Source organism: Malus sylvestris, chromosome 4 (genome assembly GCF_916048215.2).
Source record: "Malus sylvestris chromosome 4, drMalSylv7.2, whole genome shotgun sequence".
Lineage (NCBI taxonomy): Eukaryota > Viridiplantae > Streptophyta > Magnoliopsida > Rosales > Rosaceae > Malus > Malus sylvestris.
The window spans coordinates 27,577,491-27,595,565 of record NC_062263.1 but is presented as its reverse complement, the minus strand read 5'-3'; the positions used below and the strand labels follow the sequence as shown (position 1 = coordinate 27,595,565).

General features: G+C 38.9%; 3 protein-coding genes and 1 non-coding gene across 5 annotated transcripts; all 4 read left to right on the top strand.

The window, feature by feature from the left end:
* Nucleotides 1-879: 879 nt before the first annotated feature.
* LOC126618983 (F-actin-capping protein subunit alpha-like) lies at nucleotides 880-4,593 on the top strand. The gene is made up of 10 exons (XM_050287222.1): nucleotides 880-1,130; nucleotides 1,256-1,371; nucleotides 1,532-1,621; nucleotides 2,021-2,085; nucleotides 2,585-2,746; nucleotides 2,964-3,042; nucleotides 3,156-3,233; nucleotides 3,753-3,827; nucleotides 3,908-3,943; nucleotides 4,141-4,593. Exons 1-10 carry the CDS (start codon nucleotides 1,025-1,027, stop codon nucleotides 4,246-4,248), a joined length of 915 nt encoding a protein of 304 aa, XP_050143179.1. The 5' UTR covers nucleotides 880-1,024; the 3' UTR covers nucleotides 4,249-4,593.
* Nucleotides 4,594-5,826: 1,233 nt separating this feature from the next.
* Nucleotides 5,827-7,789, top strand: LOC126618984 (uncharacterized). 2 transcript variants are annotated; one of them, XM_050287225.1, is made up of 3 exons: nucleotides 5,827-6,032; nucleotides 6,171-6,212; nucleotides 6,944-7,789. In XM_050287225.1, exon 3 carries the CDS (start codon nucleotides 7,051-7,053, stop codon nucleotides 7,480-7,482), a length of 432 nt encoding a protein of 143 aa, XP_050143182.1. In that variant the 5' UTR covers nucleotides 5,827-6,032; nucleotides 6,171-6,212; nucleotides 6,944-7,050; the 3' UTR covers nucleotides 7,483-7,789. The 2 variants fall into 2 exon arrangements, with proteins under 2 accessions (XP_050143182.1, XP_050143180.1); XM_050287223.1 differs by lacking the exon at nucleotides 6,171-6,212 and having other exon boundaries at nucleotides 5,830-6,032.
* Nucleotides 6,659-6,829, top strand: LOC126620566 (small nucleolar RNA snoR127). Its single transcript, XR_007622576.1, has one exon. It is a non-coding gene; the product is annotated as a small nucleolar RNA snoR127 (small nucleolar RNA).
* A 249-nt stretch (nucleotides 7,790-8,038) lies between the features above and the next one.
* On the top strand, nucleotides 8,039-12,171 carry LOC126618978 (uncharacterized). Its single transcript, XM_050287218.1, has 13 exons — nucleotides 8,039-8,512; nucleotides 8,603-8,740; nucleotides 9,383-9,464; nucleotides 9,953-10,029; nucleotides 10,115-10,230; nucleotides 10,319-10,436; nucleotides 10,586-10,702; nucleotides 10,813-10,904; nucleotides 11,066-11,132; nucleotides 11,211-11,292; nucleotides 11,383-11,474; nucleotides 11,571-11,714; nucleotides 11,807-12,171. The coding sequence occupies exons 1-13, from the start codon at nucleotides 8,054-8,056 to the stop codon at nucleotides 11,951-11,953; spliced, it is 1,731 nt and encodes a 576-aa protein (XP_050143175.1). The 5' UTR covers nucleotides 8,039-8,053; the 3' UTR covers nucleotides 11,954-12,171.
* Nucleotides 12,172-18,075: the final 5,904 nt, after the last annotated feature.

Sequence of the window (18,075 nt, the reverse complement as noted above, 5' to 3'; positions counted from 1 at the left end):
GACTTCTTGCAGGAAGTACTTGAATTAAGTGTGTTTTCAGAATTCATATATATTTTTATTAAGGAATGGTTTTAAAAAACATTTTTATCAAAACTATTTTGAGCCAATGTAAAAGAATTTCCAAACAACCCGTTTAATGGTGAATTTGACAAGGCATGTCTAACAACTCAATATCTATCATTAACATGTCACCTGCATTGTTAAAATTATCGATACCTTGACTACATCATTACGTCACTTGATAAGGTCTATTGAACAAGACATGAAACCCAACCTCATAATCCAAGACTTACGAGCACTTGCATCCTCGGACCAATAACACATTATGTATGGAAAAAAAAAATTAACATCGCATTATTTGTTTGAGAAATCACCAAAATGACGGTTAAAGTAATCACTAGAGTCGTTCATCCAAGTTATCCTCATAAAGGTCTAATGATCGAATGGATCAGATCATATCAATCATTGACCCCAGTAGGTTTTAGCGGTTACAAAGCCATCCCCACTACTCAAAATCATTTCGGTTCACAATTCATAGACTCATTATCATTTAGTACTACAGTATAGTAGTATTCATATTTACTTACAAGTAAAATGTGTTAAATTCGATTCTCGATATTACTAGCTTCTTGTGAAGCTTATCTTACTTCCTTCATCTTTAATGTACATAATATCGTTTCTTAACAAAAAATTCACGCACTCATCAGAGTCACCACCTCACAGGCTAACACATCTCCCAAAGTCCCACAAGTGACCCTTTACAGATCACACCTCAAAGGCTCTATGTGACGCGTTTCAATCACAACAAATCTTGACCGTTTATTTCTGTAGGCACCGTTAAATAAACGGACAAGATCGGTCAAGTTCTTCGTGCTTCACAGGGAATCACGTTTCTCTCTTCCTTTCTCTCCCCCCTGAATCTTAACAGTACACCGGTTCATTTCCCATTCAAATCCCAGAAGAAAGAGATAGAGAGGAGAGAGAGAGAGAGAGAGAGAGAGAGAGACTGTGAAAACTGAGAAAAATGGCTGACGAAGAAGAAGCAGAGCTAAGCGAGAAGCAGAAGAAAGAGATAGCAAAGTGGTTCCTCCTCAACTCTCCCCCCGGAGAAATCCAATTCGTCGCTAAAGGTCTCACCTTTCACCCCAAAAGCATCACATTTTTCTCTAATTTTTATTTAATTTCGTAAAATTTCAAATTTTGATCGACCATGCGAATCGCATTCTGTATTTGATTTTCTCTTCTGGGTTGGCAGATGTGAAGGCGGTAATCAACGACGACGTTTTGTACGAGGAGGCTGCGTCCGAGGCCTTCCCACTGTACAACAAATCCCACTTGATTTCCATCGAAATGCCGGGCGGAATCGGCGACGTAAGTTTTCCTTTTTACTTTTTCGAATGAAATATCGGCATTGCGATGGATTTTTGAGTTCCCAATTTATGAAATTTGCAAACTTTCATTGCCTTATTGATGTATTTTTGGTTCCAGAATCTGAAAATATATGGGGTTTTGTTTCTGTTTGTGAGAGCAGGTTATAATTACATCATATGGTGAGCTCGGTGAGACCGAGTTCATTGATCCCAGGACAGCTCAAGTTGCTGTAGTTAACCACACTAAACAGGCAAGTGTTTTTATTTTTCTTCTGATATACGAATCCGATGATGCAAGCGACAATGGTAAAGAATGTAGTTTCTGTAATTTAAATTTTAGGAAAATGGTAGTTTTTTTATACAAGCGATAGTGGGGAAGGGGGAATCTAACTGGGATCTCGGGTGCAAGGTTGAATGCTTTTGACCACCTTAGCTACAAACCCTATGCTATTATAATGTAAAATTATTAGTAAAGCATGAACCTTGGAAAGGGCATAAGCTGATCTTCCATCTCACTTATGGGGAAGATCATGATGATAGAAATCAAGCATCCATGTATTTGTTCCGTTATGATATTTGTCACCCTTTATTAGCTTTTTCGTTTAAATTGGTACCAATTATTTCATTAAAATGTGCTAAAATTGGTTCAGGTTTCTACAGAGGTGAGACCTGCTCTGGATGATGAACTTCCATCCGCATATGTTGAGGAATTCCGGTACGCTTTATTTTCTGTGAAACCTTACACATGTTTTTTCACTCCTTTGAAGTTTGAACTGAAATGAGCATTTGTATGCTCCAAGATATTTGGCTTCATATTAGGGGTTTTATGTGCGCTGCTTATGTTCATGTGCTTATTCCAAGTATTTGGCATGGGAATAGTTTAACATTAATCCTGTAGGAGCTACTACTTTGTTAATATTGAGTTACCAAACCAGTATTACTTTTACCAAAGAAAGTTAATATTTGAGAATGCCCTTTCCATAATGGCCTAGACAGAACTATGCAATATATGTGTTACTTCTCGTCCAGTTATCTTCATAACATGCTTGTTGAAGAAGGAAACAAATATAAAAAATTATTGGAAGCTTGTGGAAGCAACACACAAATAGAACCACAGCTGTTTTTATGTCAGTCGTGTGTGCATGTGTACATTGGTGTGCTTGTGTCTGGGAGTTTGGTGGGCTTGTGCATAAGTTAATATTCTTTCCTTTCAGGTGTGCTCTGGATGCAGAAATACTTAAATATGTTGGTGAAGCTTATCCGAAAGGAGTCTGCTCAGTGTACTGTGGCAATGGTAAAGATGTGGAGGGCCCTGGATTTGACTTTGAGCTTGTAGTGGTGATTTCAGCTGCTAGACACAGCCCACAAAATTTCTGGTATGTGAAATTAGTGCTGTTCCCTACCTGCGAGCTTGTTTATTTCTCTTTAACATTTGTATTTCAGTGGGAACAGATGTACTACTAAAAAAATCTGTCTTGTTATTATACCAGGTCCCTTCTTAGTTACATGAAAGAAGAAAATGTTGATTTTCCTTTTCCTGCCTTTTTTTATGTGGGAATCTTCTGATATAAGTTTATTTATCATGCCGCGTAGTAACGGTAGTTGGCGTTCTGTATGGAGCATTGAGTTCAAAGATGAAATACAAATGCTGGAATTAAACGGCAAACTGCAGGTATTTCATATGTATTTGGCTTTCAGTATGGAGCATTGAGTTCATAACTTAAGCACCTAACCAAGAAGGAACTGTTTCTCATCCATGCTCTTCTATTCTTCTCCTTCTTTCAGGTGGGTGCCCACTATTTTGAGGAGGGCAATGTGCAGTTAGATGCAAAACATGAATGCAAGGATACAACAATTTTTCAGGTTGATGTTATGATATCTATCTCTGGTTATTGTCATTTTTATTTTTGTGTTGCTTTTGGTGATCTATCATACAAGGTCATTGTACCTTCCCTTATTTTGAACCCTAGGGCTCGTTTGGTGTAATCCGCTCAAAATGAAAAATCATCCGCCACAGCTTTCAAAATACATTGAATTTAGAGGGTTATCCATAATCCAATCCTCTCCACCAAATGAGGTTTTAATGTATTGCTTTTAGTATAACTGTGTACTTCAATTTTTATAGAAACAGTATTAATCACAACAGTTTCTTAGTCTTTTCGGCGTGTTATGAATCATCTGACGCTTTTTGTGTGTAGAAACAGAAAGGCTATAGTTGAAGTTGATATTATTCATACAAATACTTAAGCATTGATACGAGGCTCAGTGATCTTATGAGTTCCCGTGTCATGCTTCTGATACATTAATGATAAAACATTTCCTGTGGCTGTTTGAATTTTTTTTCATAACTTTAACATTTCCTATGATTCTTCTTTGTTGCAGTCCTCTGAAGATAGTGCAATTGCCATTAGCAACATTATTCGTCAACACGAGACTGAGTACATAACATCTCTTGAGGTTCAAAATACACCAATTTCTCTAGTTAATAGCCGATGTTCAACCTTTTGAGCTCTTCACTAACAAATTTACTTCTGTAGGCATCTTATTCAAATTTGCCTGATACCACTTTCAAGGTACAATTAACTTCCATCGAGAATGAAATTAAATTTATTATATTTGTACCGTTCAACATATTCGAACATAATATGTTCATTATGAACATGAAACACATTCGCAGAAGAAAAATTGTTTCTTTACTATTACCTTACCCCAAAACATCTTTGTAATTGATTTCAGTACTAACCTTCAAAACTTAATGGATGTGATGCAGGATCTTCGAAGAAAGCTTCCAGTTACGCGCACCCTGTTTCCGTGGCAGAATACCTTGCAGTTCAGCTTGACGAGAGACATCACCAAAGAACTTGGCATCGGAAAGTGAGTTCACCATTTCAAATGAAGATGTTCAACCAAGAGAGCGAGTTTCTTCCCATGCAGTCGTACTTAGGGTTTGCCTACCTATGATTCTTCCCCTTTGCTCGTTTCCATTCTGAGTCATGTCTCCGCCATTGGAGCTTCTCTCCCTCAGTTTTGGTGCACTGTAATATAATTGTTGTTTATGTTGTGTATAGTAAAAGGGTTGTGGCTGTTTCTCGTTGTGTTATGAACTTGTCAATGCGGAGGACGTTGCGGAGTTTGTATTTGTAATTGTTATGAAGAGTGGCTTAATATGTGTATTGGCTTCCTTTTATCAGATCAACGATGTTTGTTTCAACAGTACATCAAAGATGTGTACAAGAAACTCAATGGGATTGTTGAAGCAACAACCCGAAAAGGAAAAACCAGAGCGGACAAAAAAAGCCGCGCAAACCACATCACAAATCTAGCATAATTTGTATTCGAGCTTTTTTTTTTTTTTTTTGGGGCGGGGAGGGGGGGGGAGAGTTTTCGAATCTAAGATGCATTAGAAACTTAACATTTTATTTACTAGAATATTGGATCACATGCGAAGTAGGGCTGTTCTTACACGGAATGCCGATATACTCTAGTTTTCAAGCACGAGGAAAACTTCATAGGGCAGTTTTCACATGGAATGACACTAGCATGGGGTCCCCTCGGGGGGAGGGGGGTGTCCTTAACAAGTTTTCAAGGTGTATCAAAACTCGTTGAGTGTCCTTAACGAGTTTTCAAGGTGAATCAAAACTCGTTGAGGAGTGTCTCATACTTTATAAGAAGTGCATTACAAATGTCACGGTTAAAATGTCTCTATCTGAAATTTTCTTATCAAGATATTAGAGCACTTCCAGCGTAGTAAGACCTCATAGGCAATAGGCAACTAAATTCCCTTAAATCAACGTAACATTCGTGAATAGTAACTACTCAAGTGCATATCCACTCATAAACTGAATAGCCCAGACAATTCGTATTAAAATATTAGTATTTTTTATTTTATAAAATAGTAAAAGATAGCTTTATTTTTAATTTCGGATAATCATAAAAGATTAGTTAAAAGTATTTAAAAATATTGAAATGTGGTGTAAAGTGGAAGAACATGGTTAGGGATTTATAGATTTTTTTAATTATAATTTTTAATAATTTAAATTATGGCTGACATCATGATGACGTCAACCTTAAGTCACATAAGCAGGGCGCTGGGCCAGACGATTATTGTCTGACTTCTTCATCGGACTCACCTTGAGCCCAATTACCCGAGTGGGTTGGAGTGTTTTGGAGAGGGGGAGGAGTGGGTTGGGTTGCCTATCCCCAGGGTAATAAGCAACGGTAGAGTTGCTCCTATAGAGCGGCGTCTAGACCACTTGAGAAGGGTAAAACTTCCCTTCAAAATCATAAAAAAACTTATGAAGAAGAAAATTGAAGAAGGAGTTTTGGGTACAAAACTAGGAGTGGGCAAACGAACCTTAGACGGTTATACCCGTCGCGTTTTATTTTCAAGCGGATACGATCTGGTCCCTTCAATTTTAGGCCCGCCCCGACCGTGCTCACCAATAACAATAAGTGATGGCTCATAAGTGCGATTAGGTCAAAACCCCGCGCTAATTAGTTGTCTATAATATCTATATCACTTACTAGCGAGCCTTGGAAACAATTGCTCGCCGCAACGTTTTTCTTGTTAATAAACTTCCCCTTTGATTATTCTCTCTGAGAAATTGTGATGGAAGAAGATTGGGTTGCAGGGCAATTTCTTACTTATCGGCGTAGAAACTGGTATGTATTTGAATTTTAGGGTTAGGGTTTTGAATTTGATTCGCTTCTTGCTCAAATTTTGAAACTTTGGTATTGTATTTGAATTTTTGTTTTGTATTTGTTCTGATAGTGTTGTGGTTGTTGTTGGCTTGATTGCAGCTTCCATTTTCTCTGCTTAAGTTAGTGCAGGGCCATCATTTGGTTAGTAAAGTGAAGATCTTTCTCTCAATTTTACCATGTTTGGTTGCTGAGAAAATGTAGGAGGAAAATCTAATTTAAACAAATAGAATAGACAGACTAACAAGAAAATAAAAAAGGAATATACTTGTCTACCGATTGGTAACTAGCACTCAGTTGTACTCTGAAGAGATTACGGATTAGTTGGTGGATTAGTAGTCTGCTTTGTTTCGTAATCGTGGGGATTTGATTCGTTGTAGTTAGGTTCTTCGGGGTACAATCAAGTATTCTCTTTGTCCCTGATGAGGTATTTCTCGTTATTTTGTTCTTGAGCATATTCAATCTGTCAATGAAATGTTTCCCTCAGCGTCTTCTTTGAATGCGTCTTTTATGTTGATCTGATTCGGACTCCCCCGATGTGTGTTGTGTTCTGGTTTGAATTCATGTCTTTTGTGTGTGTCTAATTTTCTCTGGGATGATGCAAATTAGCCAAATCATACGTCGATGTGCTCCATAAGGCATTTTTTTCGAAGCGCTTTGCCAGTCTCTTCTATGGACTTGGCAAGGCTTTAGAAATTTGCCTTTTGTAGAAGCGTATCTATCTGATGATACAATAGAGATAGGGTTCCTTGCTGACCGGAATTTTCCTCTCTTGATATTCGATTTCATAATCGGTTCTTATTGTGTCACTTTTAATTGTTTTTAGTTTCGTTTTGCATAAGTATTTAAAACAACTGTATGTATCGGTACTGCAGTCTGAACTAGAGCTCGTTGCCATCACCATAGCCATCGGATATGCTTGGTGAAAAGAGGCAGACGTTGATATGTTGAGGATTCAAAAGCATTGAGCATTATCCGAGAGATGGTGCCACTGAAAGACATAGTGCCAGCAGCACAGAACAACATAAACACGAGGTTCATACTTTTGGACAAAGGCATCGTCAAAACTACAACTACTACTTCATCACAAGCCCAAAACAAGACATGCTTGGCGCTAGTGGCGGACGAGACTGCGGCGGTTCACTTCCAGCTGTGGGGGAACGAGTGCGACGCCTTTGAGCCCGGTGACATCGTGCAGTTGAGCAATGGCATCTTCTCTTACTGCAGGAACAACCTTTTGCTCAGGGCAGGCAAGAGAGGCAAAATTGAGAAGGTTGGGGAATTTCTGATGGCATATGTTGAGACCCCAAATTTGAGTGAGATTCGTTGGGTTCCTGACTCTAATTATTCCAAGAAGTACATTCAGGAGGCTGTGATCTCCCCACATTCTCGTATATTTCCTCCCAAATACTGATCCATGAAGAAGAAGTTCTGTATTGAAAAACCGCAAACGCGAGTGTAGTCATATTGTCTAGAACTGATGTGCTTTTTCTACCAAGAGCGGCGCTAGAAGTAGAAAACTACATAGGGGCGGGCTAATTTCTTTTACTTGTAGTGTGAAGTGAAATTTAGGCGTTGTGGGCGACGATCTCCTTGTTCATATGATGAGAACTGCTTGAGGATTTGTGTATAGTGATTGGGTTTGGTTCTGCAGTCATATCATACCATTGTAACCCAATTTTTTTTTTCATTTCTTCTTAATATTTCGTAGATATTTTAAACATTGTCCACGACATGCAGAAAAAAAAATGCAAAAATTACAATATTTAGACTAATAATTTTTTTTAATTAATCATGGTTATGCTCTCGGCCTGAGAGATTTTTAGAGTATCCAGAAAATAAGGCAGTGTACCGGTTTGTGTTCGGAATATATAGAAAAGTCACTAGACCTGGTGTAAAAGAAATAATAATAATAATAACAGGGGAATATATTGTCACATCTCAATGATTCAAACAACCATGAACTGGTGGCTTAGTGGTAAAAGATGGATTACGAGATTTACTTAAAACTAAAAACTAAAGGTTTTGGGTTCGAAACTCGCTACTGGTTTGGAAGCCAGACTTATGGCCAGGGAAAGCTGAAATGGTTTCGTGAGTCTTTTCGGCCCTCTGAAAAAGAAGATAACCGTAACTTGCTACCAATTATCCCTCATTTAAAAAAATTCAACCCTATGAGGGGCCAAAATGCAATTTATGGATATCCTAATCACTTGGTTAGGAATCAGAACTGGCGGCCCCACATGCGACTTTCCATGCAATCATCAGTCTATGTCAGCTCATCACCAAAGACAGTTGAACTCGAACCCACAAAAATGGCTGAAATCAAAGCAGATACGAGCCACCACCAGAGTCTAATCGTGTCGGAACCCGATGTTTCCGACCCCAAGCCATCCAAATCGAAGCGCCTCGCTTCCCTCGACATCTTTCGTGGCCTCACCGTCTCGGTAGGTAGTTAATTCACACTATTTTTTTACTCTTTTTACTTAATTCACTGTTTTACCTTGTGCGTTTTACCTTGTGCTTGAATGATGTAGTTGATGATTCTGGTTGACGATGCGGGTGGAGAGTGGCCAGTGATCGGTCATGCGCCATGGAACGGCTGCAATCTTGCAGACTTTGTGATGCCCTTCTTCCTCTTCATTGTGGGCATGTCCATTGCTCTTTCTCTCAAGGTTTGCTTTCCATTTCTTTCTTTGTTACTTCTTCTTTGAATTAGGCCCGTTTCGTCGATTACTTTTATAAGAAATACTTCTGCTTATAAGCACTTTTGGTAGAAGCACTTTTATTAGAAACACGTTGAATTTTTAATTTAAATTAGGGCTGGTTTGGAAGTTTTCTAAAATGACTGAAATAGTTTTAGAGAAAATGTTTTTAGGTTTCAAAAAGCACCAGCTATGTTCTTTTTTCCAAAAAGCATCAGTTATGTGCTTCTTCCATTAAGTGATTTTTCAGGATTTACTTGCATTTTTACAAAGGATTGGTTCCAAAAACGTTTTTACCAATAGCGTTTTCAGCTATTTTAAAAGCACTTCCACACGATCTAGCAACTTGTGCTTCTTCATAAAGTGCTTTTATGACTCATAAGGCCTTTAAGTTTTCCTACCAAATACTGTTAGAAGCGCTTTTACTTGGCAGATTGTATGTTAAGCTCTTCGAGGAGCAGTCCCAAATAGGAATTCAACTAGATGATAACACTTGTAGGGCAGTGTGACGACCCCTTGCACCGAGTTTGAATCCCCCTCTTTTTTTCTATATTAGACTAGTTTAGAATATCGCATCGTAGGAAATGATAACATAGCGTGTTTTTCTTATAGAGAATACCGGACCAATTTGTGGCTGTCAAGAAGGTGATTCTTAGAACTCTGAAGCTACTGTTTTGGGGTCTCCTATTACAAGGTTTGAGTTCTTCCCTTGAAAATATGTTGTCTTTTTATTTGTTGGGTTCATTATTTACTTCGCTGTCTTTATAGTTTCCAGCCTTGCGCTAAAGCAACGTTACAATAATGTGCTTAAACACTTAAATAACTAGTTAGGGAATTCAATGCCAATCAAAACCTTGGTTTTCGTATCATTGTTAATCGAATGATACTTTCTGTGTGATGCATTACTTTATTTCGGACTTGAAATTACCAGGTGATTTGAGAAACTGTCGATTGCTTTTGTTGTCGTGAGGTGAACTGGATGCCTACAGTCTTTAGATATTAGCTCAGGTGGCGCTTAGTAGTCTAGAACATGTCGATGCACTGTTCAAAACTTATTTCCGCTTATAAGTAGTCCCAGAGGTCATTGACAAGTTACCAAAACTCTTTCGTGATAATGTGGCAAACCCTACTTTTCCGTTCTTACATTGACAATGACACGCATAACTTTGATATGTTGTGAAGGAGGTTACTCACATGCTCCTGACAAACTAACATATGGCGTCGACATGAAAGAATTAAGGTGGTGCGGTATTCTCCAGGTAATTTTGCTAATCGTACACTTTTATGCGGATTTATATTGATTATGTACGTTGAACATTGAGTAGTTCTTGTTGCTTCTTGTAGAGAATTGCTCTTGCATATCTGGTTGTGGCACTGATTGAAATTGTATCGAGAGGTGCAGAAACCAAAGATATGGCACCCGGCACATTCTCCATATTCAAGTTGTACTATTGGCACTGGTAATTCTATATTTCTATAATGCTATAAAGTGTGTTTTTTTATTTTATAAAATGATGACAGAAGAATTCTTCGTTCCAAAATTTGTAGGCTTGTAGCTGGATGTGTTCTCGTTATTTACTTTGCTGTGATTTATGGGACATATGTTCCTGATTGGCAATTTACTGTCCAGGACAGAGAGAGAACCGATTATGGGAAAAGTTACACCGTAAGCCTTTGATCCTCAAATTATTTCTAAATGATAAGCACATCTCTTAAAATTGTTTGAGAATTGTTGAATTTGGAAAATTTGGATGTGGTAGGGATCTAAAATATGAAATTACAATATATTCTGCTTTGAATATTCTTTGTCGTTAGGTAGCTTGTGGCGTGAGAGGAAAACTAGATCCTCCGTGTAATGCAGTAGGATATATTGACAGGGAAGTGTTGGGAATCAGTCACATGTATCAGAAACCGGCTTGGAAACGATCCAAAGTATGTAGTTTAATCTTTTCCTTGATTGATCATTTATATGATTTTCTGATCAAGAGCTTACATCAGTGCCAGTTTTAATGTTTAAACTTCTTGACTTTGAAATTCTGCAGGCTTGCACTGAGAATTCCCCATATGCAGGACCATTCCGAAATGATGCCCCATCATGGTGCCGTGCTCCGTTTGAACCTGAAGGAATTGTAAGGTATTTATAACCCTTGACTTTGTTGGATTTGAACCGCTCGGTCCTGTACTAGTTTCGGACACTTCAGAGATAATATCAGGCCTCTGCTACCAGATAATCCGATAGATGTTAATACTGAGGCACTTTTTAGAAGTTTTATGTGGATTTCTTTCCACCTGCAGCTCTATATCTGCAATTCTCTCCGCGATTATTGGAGTGCATTTCGGACATGTGCTTATACATATGCAGGTCAAGTCTCTGATTCGTATACTTGGTGCTTAGCATGTGGAAGACTCTAACTCATTTTTCTTGTCTTTCCGGTTACAGGGTCATCCAGCCAGACTGAAGCATTGGGTTCCGACAGGCTGTGCTCTCCTTGCCCTGGGAATTATTCTCCATTTCAGTCATGGTGAGAACTGAGGCGAACTGGCGAAGTTTATACAGCGATTGATGTGTTTACCAGTAAGTTATTCTTTCTAATGTTTTATTCCCATTGCAGCAATTCCTTCAAATAAACAGCTGTACACATTTAGCTACGTATGCATAACATCGGGAGCGGCAGCCTTGGTGTTTTCAGCCTTCTACCTTATGGTATATTTACTCTTCTCATGTAGACTTTATAGTTCTTTCCTTTTTCTCATGAGGCTATAAATTTTCGACTGAAAGATTAACATCGTCTCCCACCAGGTTGATATCTGGAGCATAAGGTACCTGTTCCTGCCGCTGGAATGGATCGGCATGAATGCTATGCTTGTCTATGTCATGGCAGCTGAAGGCATCCTTGCAGGATTCGTTAACGGGTGGTATTACAAGGACCCCCATAACACGCTTGTATGTTCGCGCACCATATGTTTTTACCTTCATTTTTTTCCTGCAATCGCCATGTTTTTTGTGTTAAACTGTGTTGAGTTGTGGTGTGGCAGGTGTACTGGATTCAAAAGCACGTCTTCGTCGAGGTTTGGCATTCGAGGAGAGTAGGCATTCTACTCTACGTCCTCTTTGCAGAGATCTTGTTTTGGGGCATTGTCGCCGGCGTTTTGCATCGGCTGGGCATATATTGGAAGCTTTGAAGTTTGAATGCTTCGTTAGTGTCTGAAGAAGTGTGGAAGGTTGAATAATTAGCAATTTACCATGAAATATTTTGTACATATCGTTGGATAGCACCGGGCCACTGCCCCTTGAATTGTACATCTTCTTGTAAACATAAGTGTTGTCGTATTGACGAGGGACTTGTAACTCAAGTGGTTAATAGTATTTATCTCATCAGCTAAGTGCTAGGTTCAATTCCCCTCACCCTCCAATTTCATTTGTTGTAGGTTTTTTACCACCCATGGTTTTTCATTTTCTTTTTATAGTTTTTTACCACTCGTCAAATTTTTCATTTTACACTTTTGATGCACGGAGTTTCTAGCATGATTAAGAGCTTATTTTTCCTTGCACTCGAGGTCTTAAAAGTGCGAATATGATTCTCTTATCTCTGGACATCTCTAATATTAAAAGAAAAACAATAACAATTTGAACATCAAGTAACACTAAAGTTATTAATTGGTGCTGGAGCATAAGATAAAGTAGGTATGGCAATCCCTTGAGCAAGATCCCAAGTTTGAGCCTTGTGAATGGAGAAGCCCGCATTGGAAGAGTTTGCCCCCTAAATGGGGTCCAACCTGGCTCATAGGATTAGTTCTCGCCTATGTGTGGGGATACCCTGGATTCATCCAAAAAAGTAGGTATGGCATTTGAAATATGTTCACCGCGGTTGGTATCCTCCGATGGAGCATCAAATCTTCAAGACAGACTATCTAAGTAATTTAGTCTGTTTATACAATATTTAGGGACTCGTATTTAGACCTCGTATAAATACTTGAGGGACTTAAATGTAATTATGTAATAAAGGAATGGGCAAATATGTAATTAGGGGAGGAGCCCTTATTCTATAAAAGGGCCTCCTCACCCTCACAAACCCTAAGTTTCTCCTATCTAGAGCAGAGCTTTCACACTCTCCCTCACTTCTCAGAGAAATACAATATAATCAGTGTGGACGTAGCCCAAACCTTGGGGTGAACCACGATACATCTTGTGTTATTTACATTACTTGCAGATTCACGGTCGGATTTACGTTGTTCCAAGACCTCCGGTTCTATGCATCAACATTTGGCGCCGTTTGTGGGAACGATAGAAAAGTTGTGTCGGTTCTCTTTCATTTTTTCACCTCCACCGTGAATCTGCAAAATCACAAAAAACCAGAAAGAAAAAAGAAACGTACTCCGTGTCTGCCTTCTTTTATTTTGTTGGCAATCTACTTTGTAGATTTCAATCACACAAAACAAAAAAAAACAAAACAAAACCCAAGGAATCAAATCTCTCATCTCTCTGTCTTGTAGTCTCTCTCCCAGAATTTTCTTGTCATTCCTCACTCTTTCTCATCCACCAAAATGCGTGAGATTCTCAGATCTGATTCCGTTACGATCCGCCGGAGTTTCAACTAAACAGTCGCCATGGTAGTCGGCGCACATCCACAGCCGCAACCACAGCAGCAGCTACAACAAAAATCCGCCACACCTTAGCACCTCACTCGACACCCGTCGTACAAAAGCTTGCTCCATACGAGAATTCGCCACACCTTGGCATTTCACTCAACATCTATCGTACAACAGCCGAGTCGAACAAGCAATATCGGTGAGAGAAGTGAAACTGAGGCGAGAAATCGAGAAGCAGAGGTACGAGAATGCGCTGCTCGACGAGAAGCACTAGTTCGAGCAGCTCGAGAAGCTCAGAGCAGAGAAGGAGCTCAAGCTCAAGCTCTCACCGATCAAGACGGAAGCGGTGAGCAAAAAGAACCACGGCGAGGGCAGAGAGGAAACTTTGGAGCTCCGGACGCAGATCGAGGAGCTAGAGCGCCGCATTTCGCGGCTGGAGAAGGGCGGTAAGACATTGAGGAAGAGGGGTTTGAGTAACAGCATCCAGAGAAGAATGAGCTTCGTCTCCATCTTTGCAGAATCTCTCTGCTACTGTTCTGCAGAATCTCGCGGTTCCAACGATACTGCCGAATCAACACGGCCCACCAAAATCCCTAGTACCGCGAAGCAGTGGATTTCATTCTCTTCGAGGCCGCAACATAATAAAGGAAGAAAAGTCAGCAAGGAGCAGCAACATAAGAGCAACTCCACCCATGGAGCCCTCCCCCTGGCAATTCACTATTGAATCCACCCTATTGAACGCCTTTAATGAATAGTAACTGCCATGAATGAACAATAATTGCCATTTGCATCTCCACCCTTGGAGCCCTCCCCCCTCGCAATAGGTAATAAAATATTAGTTTTTTTGGGCAAAAAACTGTTTACTACCCTTATGTTTTGGTTTTCAACATTTAGTACATTAAGTTTTTTTCGTCTCAGAGTCATACCTAAAGTGTAAATTTTGGGACAGTCTCATACATCCGTTAGTCAAACTGTTAAGTCTGCCGTTAACAGTGACGTGGCGCCCATGTGGACAATGACTGGGCGTCACGTGTCATCCACGTGGAAATTTAAAAAAAATTAATAATAAATATTATAAAATAATAAATTAATTAATTAAAAAAAAAAACGTTTTTTTTTTTTTTTCCTTCTTCTTCCTTCCTTTTCCTTCTTCTTCTTCTTCTTCCTTCCTTTTCCTTCTTCTTCTTCTTCTTCCTTCTTCTTCCTCTAAATCTGGGTAGCTGATTCGTTTTTTTTTTTTCTTTCTTTCTTTCTTCGTCCTCATTCTTTCTCCTTCTTCTTCTTCCTTCTTCCTTCTCCTTCTTCCGAATCTGCCCATTTTTTTTCTTCTTCCTCTTTCTTCTTCTTCCTCATTCTTCTTCTTCTTCTTCTTCTTCTTCTTCTTCTTCTTCTTCTTCTTCTTCTTCTTCTTCTTCTTCTTCTTCTTCTTCGAATCTGCCCAGTTTTTTTTTTTCCTCTTCCTCTTTCTTCCTCCTTCCTTCTCCTTCTTCTTCTTCTTCCTTCTTCTTCCTTCTTCTTCCTCGAATCTGCCCAGTTTTTTTTTTTCCTTCTTCCTCCTTCCTTCTCATTCTTCTTCTTCTTCTTTGAATCTGCTCAGTTTTTTTTTTCTTCTTCTTCCTCCTTCATTCTCCTTTTTCTTCTTCTTCCTTCTTCTTCTTCTTCGAATCTGCCCAGTTTTTTTTTTCTTCTTCCTCCTTCCTTCTCCTTCTTCTTCTTCTTCCTTCTTCTTCCTCCTTCTTCTTCATCGAATCTGCCCAGTTTTTTTTTCTTCTTCCTCCTTCTTCCTTCTCCTTCTTCTTCTTCTTCTTCGAATCTGCCCAGTTTTTTTTTTTGTTCTTCCTCTTCCTTCCTTCTTCTTCCTCCTCATTCCTTCTTCTTCCTCCTTCTTCCTTCTCCTTCTTCTTCTTCTTCTTCGAATCTGCCCAATTTTTTTTTTCTTCTTCCTCCTTCTTCCTTCTCCTTTTTCTTTTTCTTCTTCTTCAAATCTGCCCAGTTTTTTTCCTTTTTTTTTTCTTCTTCTTCCTCCTTCTTCTTCCTTCTTCCTTCTCCTTCTTCTTCTTCTTCTTCCTTCTTCTTCCTCCTTCTTCCTTCTCCTTCTTCTTCTTCTTCTTCTTCTTCTTCTTCTTCTTCCGAATCTGCCCAGATTCGGTTTTTTTTTAATTTTATAATATATATATATATATATATTATTTTATAATTTTTTTTTAAATTTCCACGTGGATGACACGTGGCGCCCAATCATTGGCCACATGGGCGCCACATCACAGTTAACAGCTGACTTAACAGTTTGACTAACAAATGTATGAAATTGTCCCAAAATTTACACTTTAGGTATGACTCTGAGATGAAAAAAAATTGATGTACTAAATGTTGAAAATCATGAAACATGAGGGTAGTAAACAGTCTTTTGCCCTAGTTTTTTTGTTTGTTTAAATAATACAAAATAAAATTATTTGTAATTTCGGATAAGATTTTTTAAATCGTTCTCGTTGCGCCACGTGTCATTTTATAAAAAAAAACAATTATGTAGCGATGGAGTTCGATAAGATTTTTATCCAATGTCATCGTGCCACGTATCGTTATCTTTTGAGAATCTTTGACGATAGATTTCGATCAGATTTTAACTCGTTCAAAATTACGCCACGTGTCATTATCTGAAAAGATAATTATTGGAGATCGATTTCGATAAGATTTTTATCCAATACGATCGTGCCACGTGTCATTATCTTTTCAGAATCTTTGAAGATAGATTTCGATCAGATTTTTAACGAACGACGGCATGCCACGTGGCCTCATCTACAATCCGATCTTTTCTGAATCGTCCATATAATCTACCATCCATCCTCACAAATCTCACACCAATTTTTTCAACATCTCTATCTCATTATTCATAGTTTCTGCTTCTTCTTCACCATCCATCCTTACAATGTCTTCTTCTTCATCAAGGATGATGTGGGAAATCGATCAGCAAGAGGAATAATTGTTTAACCAATCTGAAGGAATGTTCAACCTTCAGATAGCCGAAAATGAGATGGAAGAGGATGAGGAACGTAGAGGATAGATGATGAAACAAGAATGGCCAGAGCCTCACATTCCCGTCGAGTCATCTAGACTGTTGCTCAGATATGCCGCCGAGCCGTTCAAGAAACCTTGATAGAAGCAGACAACGACAGGGTGAAGAGCTGTTGGACGATTACTTTGTTCATAATAGTGCATTTCCTGATACGTACTTCAGGCGCCGTTTTAGAATGGAACAACATTTGTTCAACAGAATCATGACTAATGTTTGCAACCATGATTCTTACTTTGTGCAAAAGAATGATGCTTGTGGTGTTATGGGTCTCCTGCTTGAGCAAAAAATCACTGTTGTGTTACGGATGCTTGCGTATGGAGCATCTGCAGACCAAGTGGATGAGATAACGAGGATGGGGAAATCAACCATTCTTGAGGCCCTGATGAGGTTTTGCGGAGCAGTCGAATCTTTGTACACCGCTGAGTACCTCCGAAAACCCACTCACATGGACTTGCCAAGGCTTCTGAAGAAGAGCGAGATGCGAGGTTTTCCTGGGATGATAGGAAGCATCAATTGTATGAACTGGACGTGAAAAAATTGTCCAAGTGCATGACAAGGCGCATATGGGGACATAAAAGAAGCAAAATCTATCATTTTGGAGGCAGTGGCATCTTTTGATACATGGATATGGCACGCCTTTTTCGGGGTTCTGAGGGCTTAAAATGATCTCAACGTCCTTGCCTAATCCTCAGTGTTCAACGACGTCCTGCAAGGAAAGGCACCAAAAGTCACGTATGTCGTCAACGAACGTAGGTACGACGGGCCATACTACCTAGCTGACGGCATTTACCCACGGTGGGAAACATTTGTCAAAATAGTGCCACGTCCACGAAGTGCAAAGGAAAAACACTTTGCAAGCTGTCAAGAGGGGTGCAGGAAGGATGTGGAGCATTGTTTTGGTATCCTTCAAGCTCGTTGGGCGATCGTCAGGGGTGTTGCCAGAATGTTCGATGTAGAGTCACTTCGATCCATCATGATGACATGCGTCATTCTTCACAACATGATTGTGAAAGATGAGTTCGATTATGATGCGGTTGATGAATATAAGCCAGAGCCAGACACGATGAACAATTCAAGAACACGGATATATTATGCGCATGATGCCACCGAAGAACCCGTGCAACACGAGCCATTAGAAAGGGATGGACATTACAATGAAAGGGTCATTCAACGATATAATGCACTTCAAAAGTCATCTATGCACAATGATCGGCAAATTGACTTGATAGAGCACCAGTTGGCATTGAAACAAGCTGAAGATACTTAAGTTTATTTAATATGTTTGTTTGTATTTGGTGTGTTTATGTAATTTTATTTGGTGTGTTTTTTGTAGTGAGTTTTTTATTATTTGGTATGTTTATGTAATTTTATTTGGTGTGAATTATTTGATATGTTTATGTAATTTTATTTGGTGTGTTTTTTGTAGTGAGTTTTTTATTATTTCGTATGTTTATGTAATTTTATTTGGTGTGTTTATGTAATTCCAATTGGTGAGTTTTTTTAGTTTTATTTGGTGTGTTTTATAATTTCATTATACGTGAACAATTTGATGAATAAAGATTCTATTATTAGGATAAATATATTATGATATTAAATACATGTACTCTCACTTTAAATAAAGTACTAACTTCAATAAAATGGA

Excerpts from the sequence above, each read along its gene's own strand:
- LOC126618984 (XM_050287225.1), top strand. The coding sequence starts at position 7,051 with ATGGTGCCACTGAAAGACATAGTGCCAGCAGCACAGAACAACATAAAC.
- LOC126618978 (XM_050287218.1), top strand. The coding sequence starts at position 8,054 with ATGGATTACGAGATTTACTTAAAACTAAAAACTAAAGGTTTTGGGTTC. Across the intron at positions 10,437-10,585 it reads ATTATGGGAAAAGTTACACC|GTAGCTTGTGGCGTGAGAGG; the intron begins GTAAGCCTTTGA and ends CTTTGTCGTTAG. Across the intron at positions 11,293-11,382 it reads TATTCTCCATTTCAGTCATG|CAATTCCTTCAAATAAACAG; the intron begins GTGAGAACTGAG and ends TTCCCATTGCAG.
- LOC126618983 (XM_050287222.1), top strand. The coding sequence starts at position 1,025 with ATGGCTGACGAAGAAGAAGCAGAGCTAAGCGAGAAGCAGAAGAAAGAG. Across the intron at positions 1,131-1,255 it reads AATCCAATTCGTCGCTAAAG|ATGTGAAGGCGGTAATCAAC; the intron begins GTCTCACCTTTC and ends CTGGGTTGGCAG. Across the intron at positions 1,372-1,531 it reads TGCCGGGCGGAATCGGCGAC|GTTATAATTACATCATATGG; the intron begins GTAAGTTTTCCT and ends TTGTGAGAGCAG.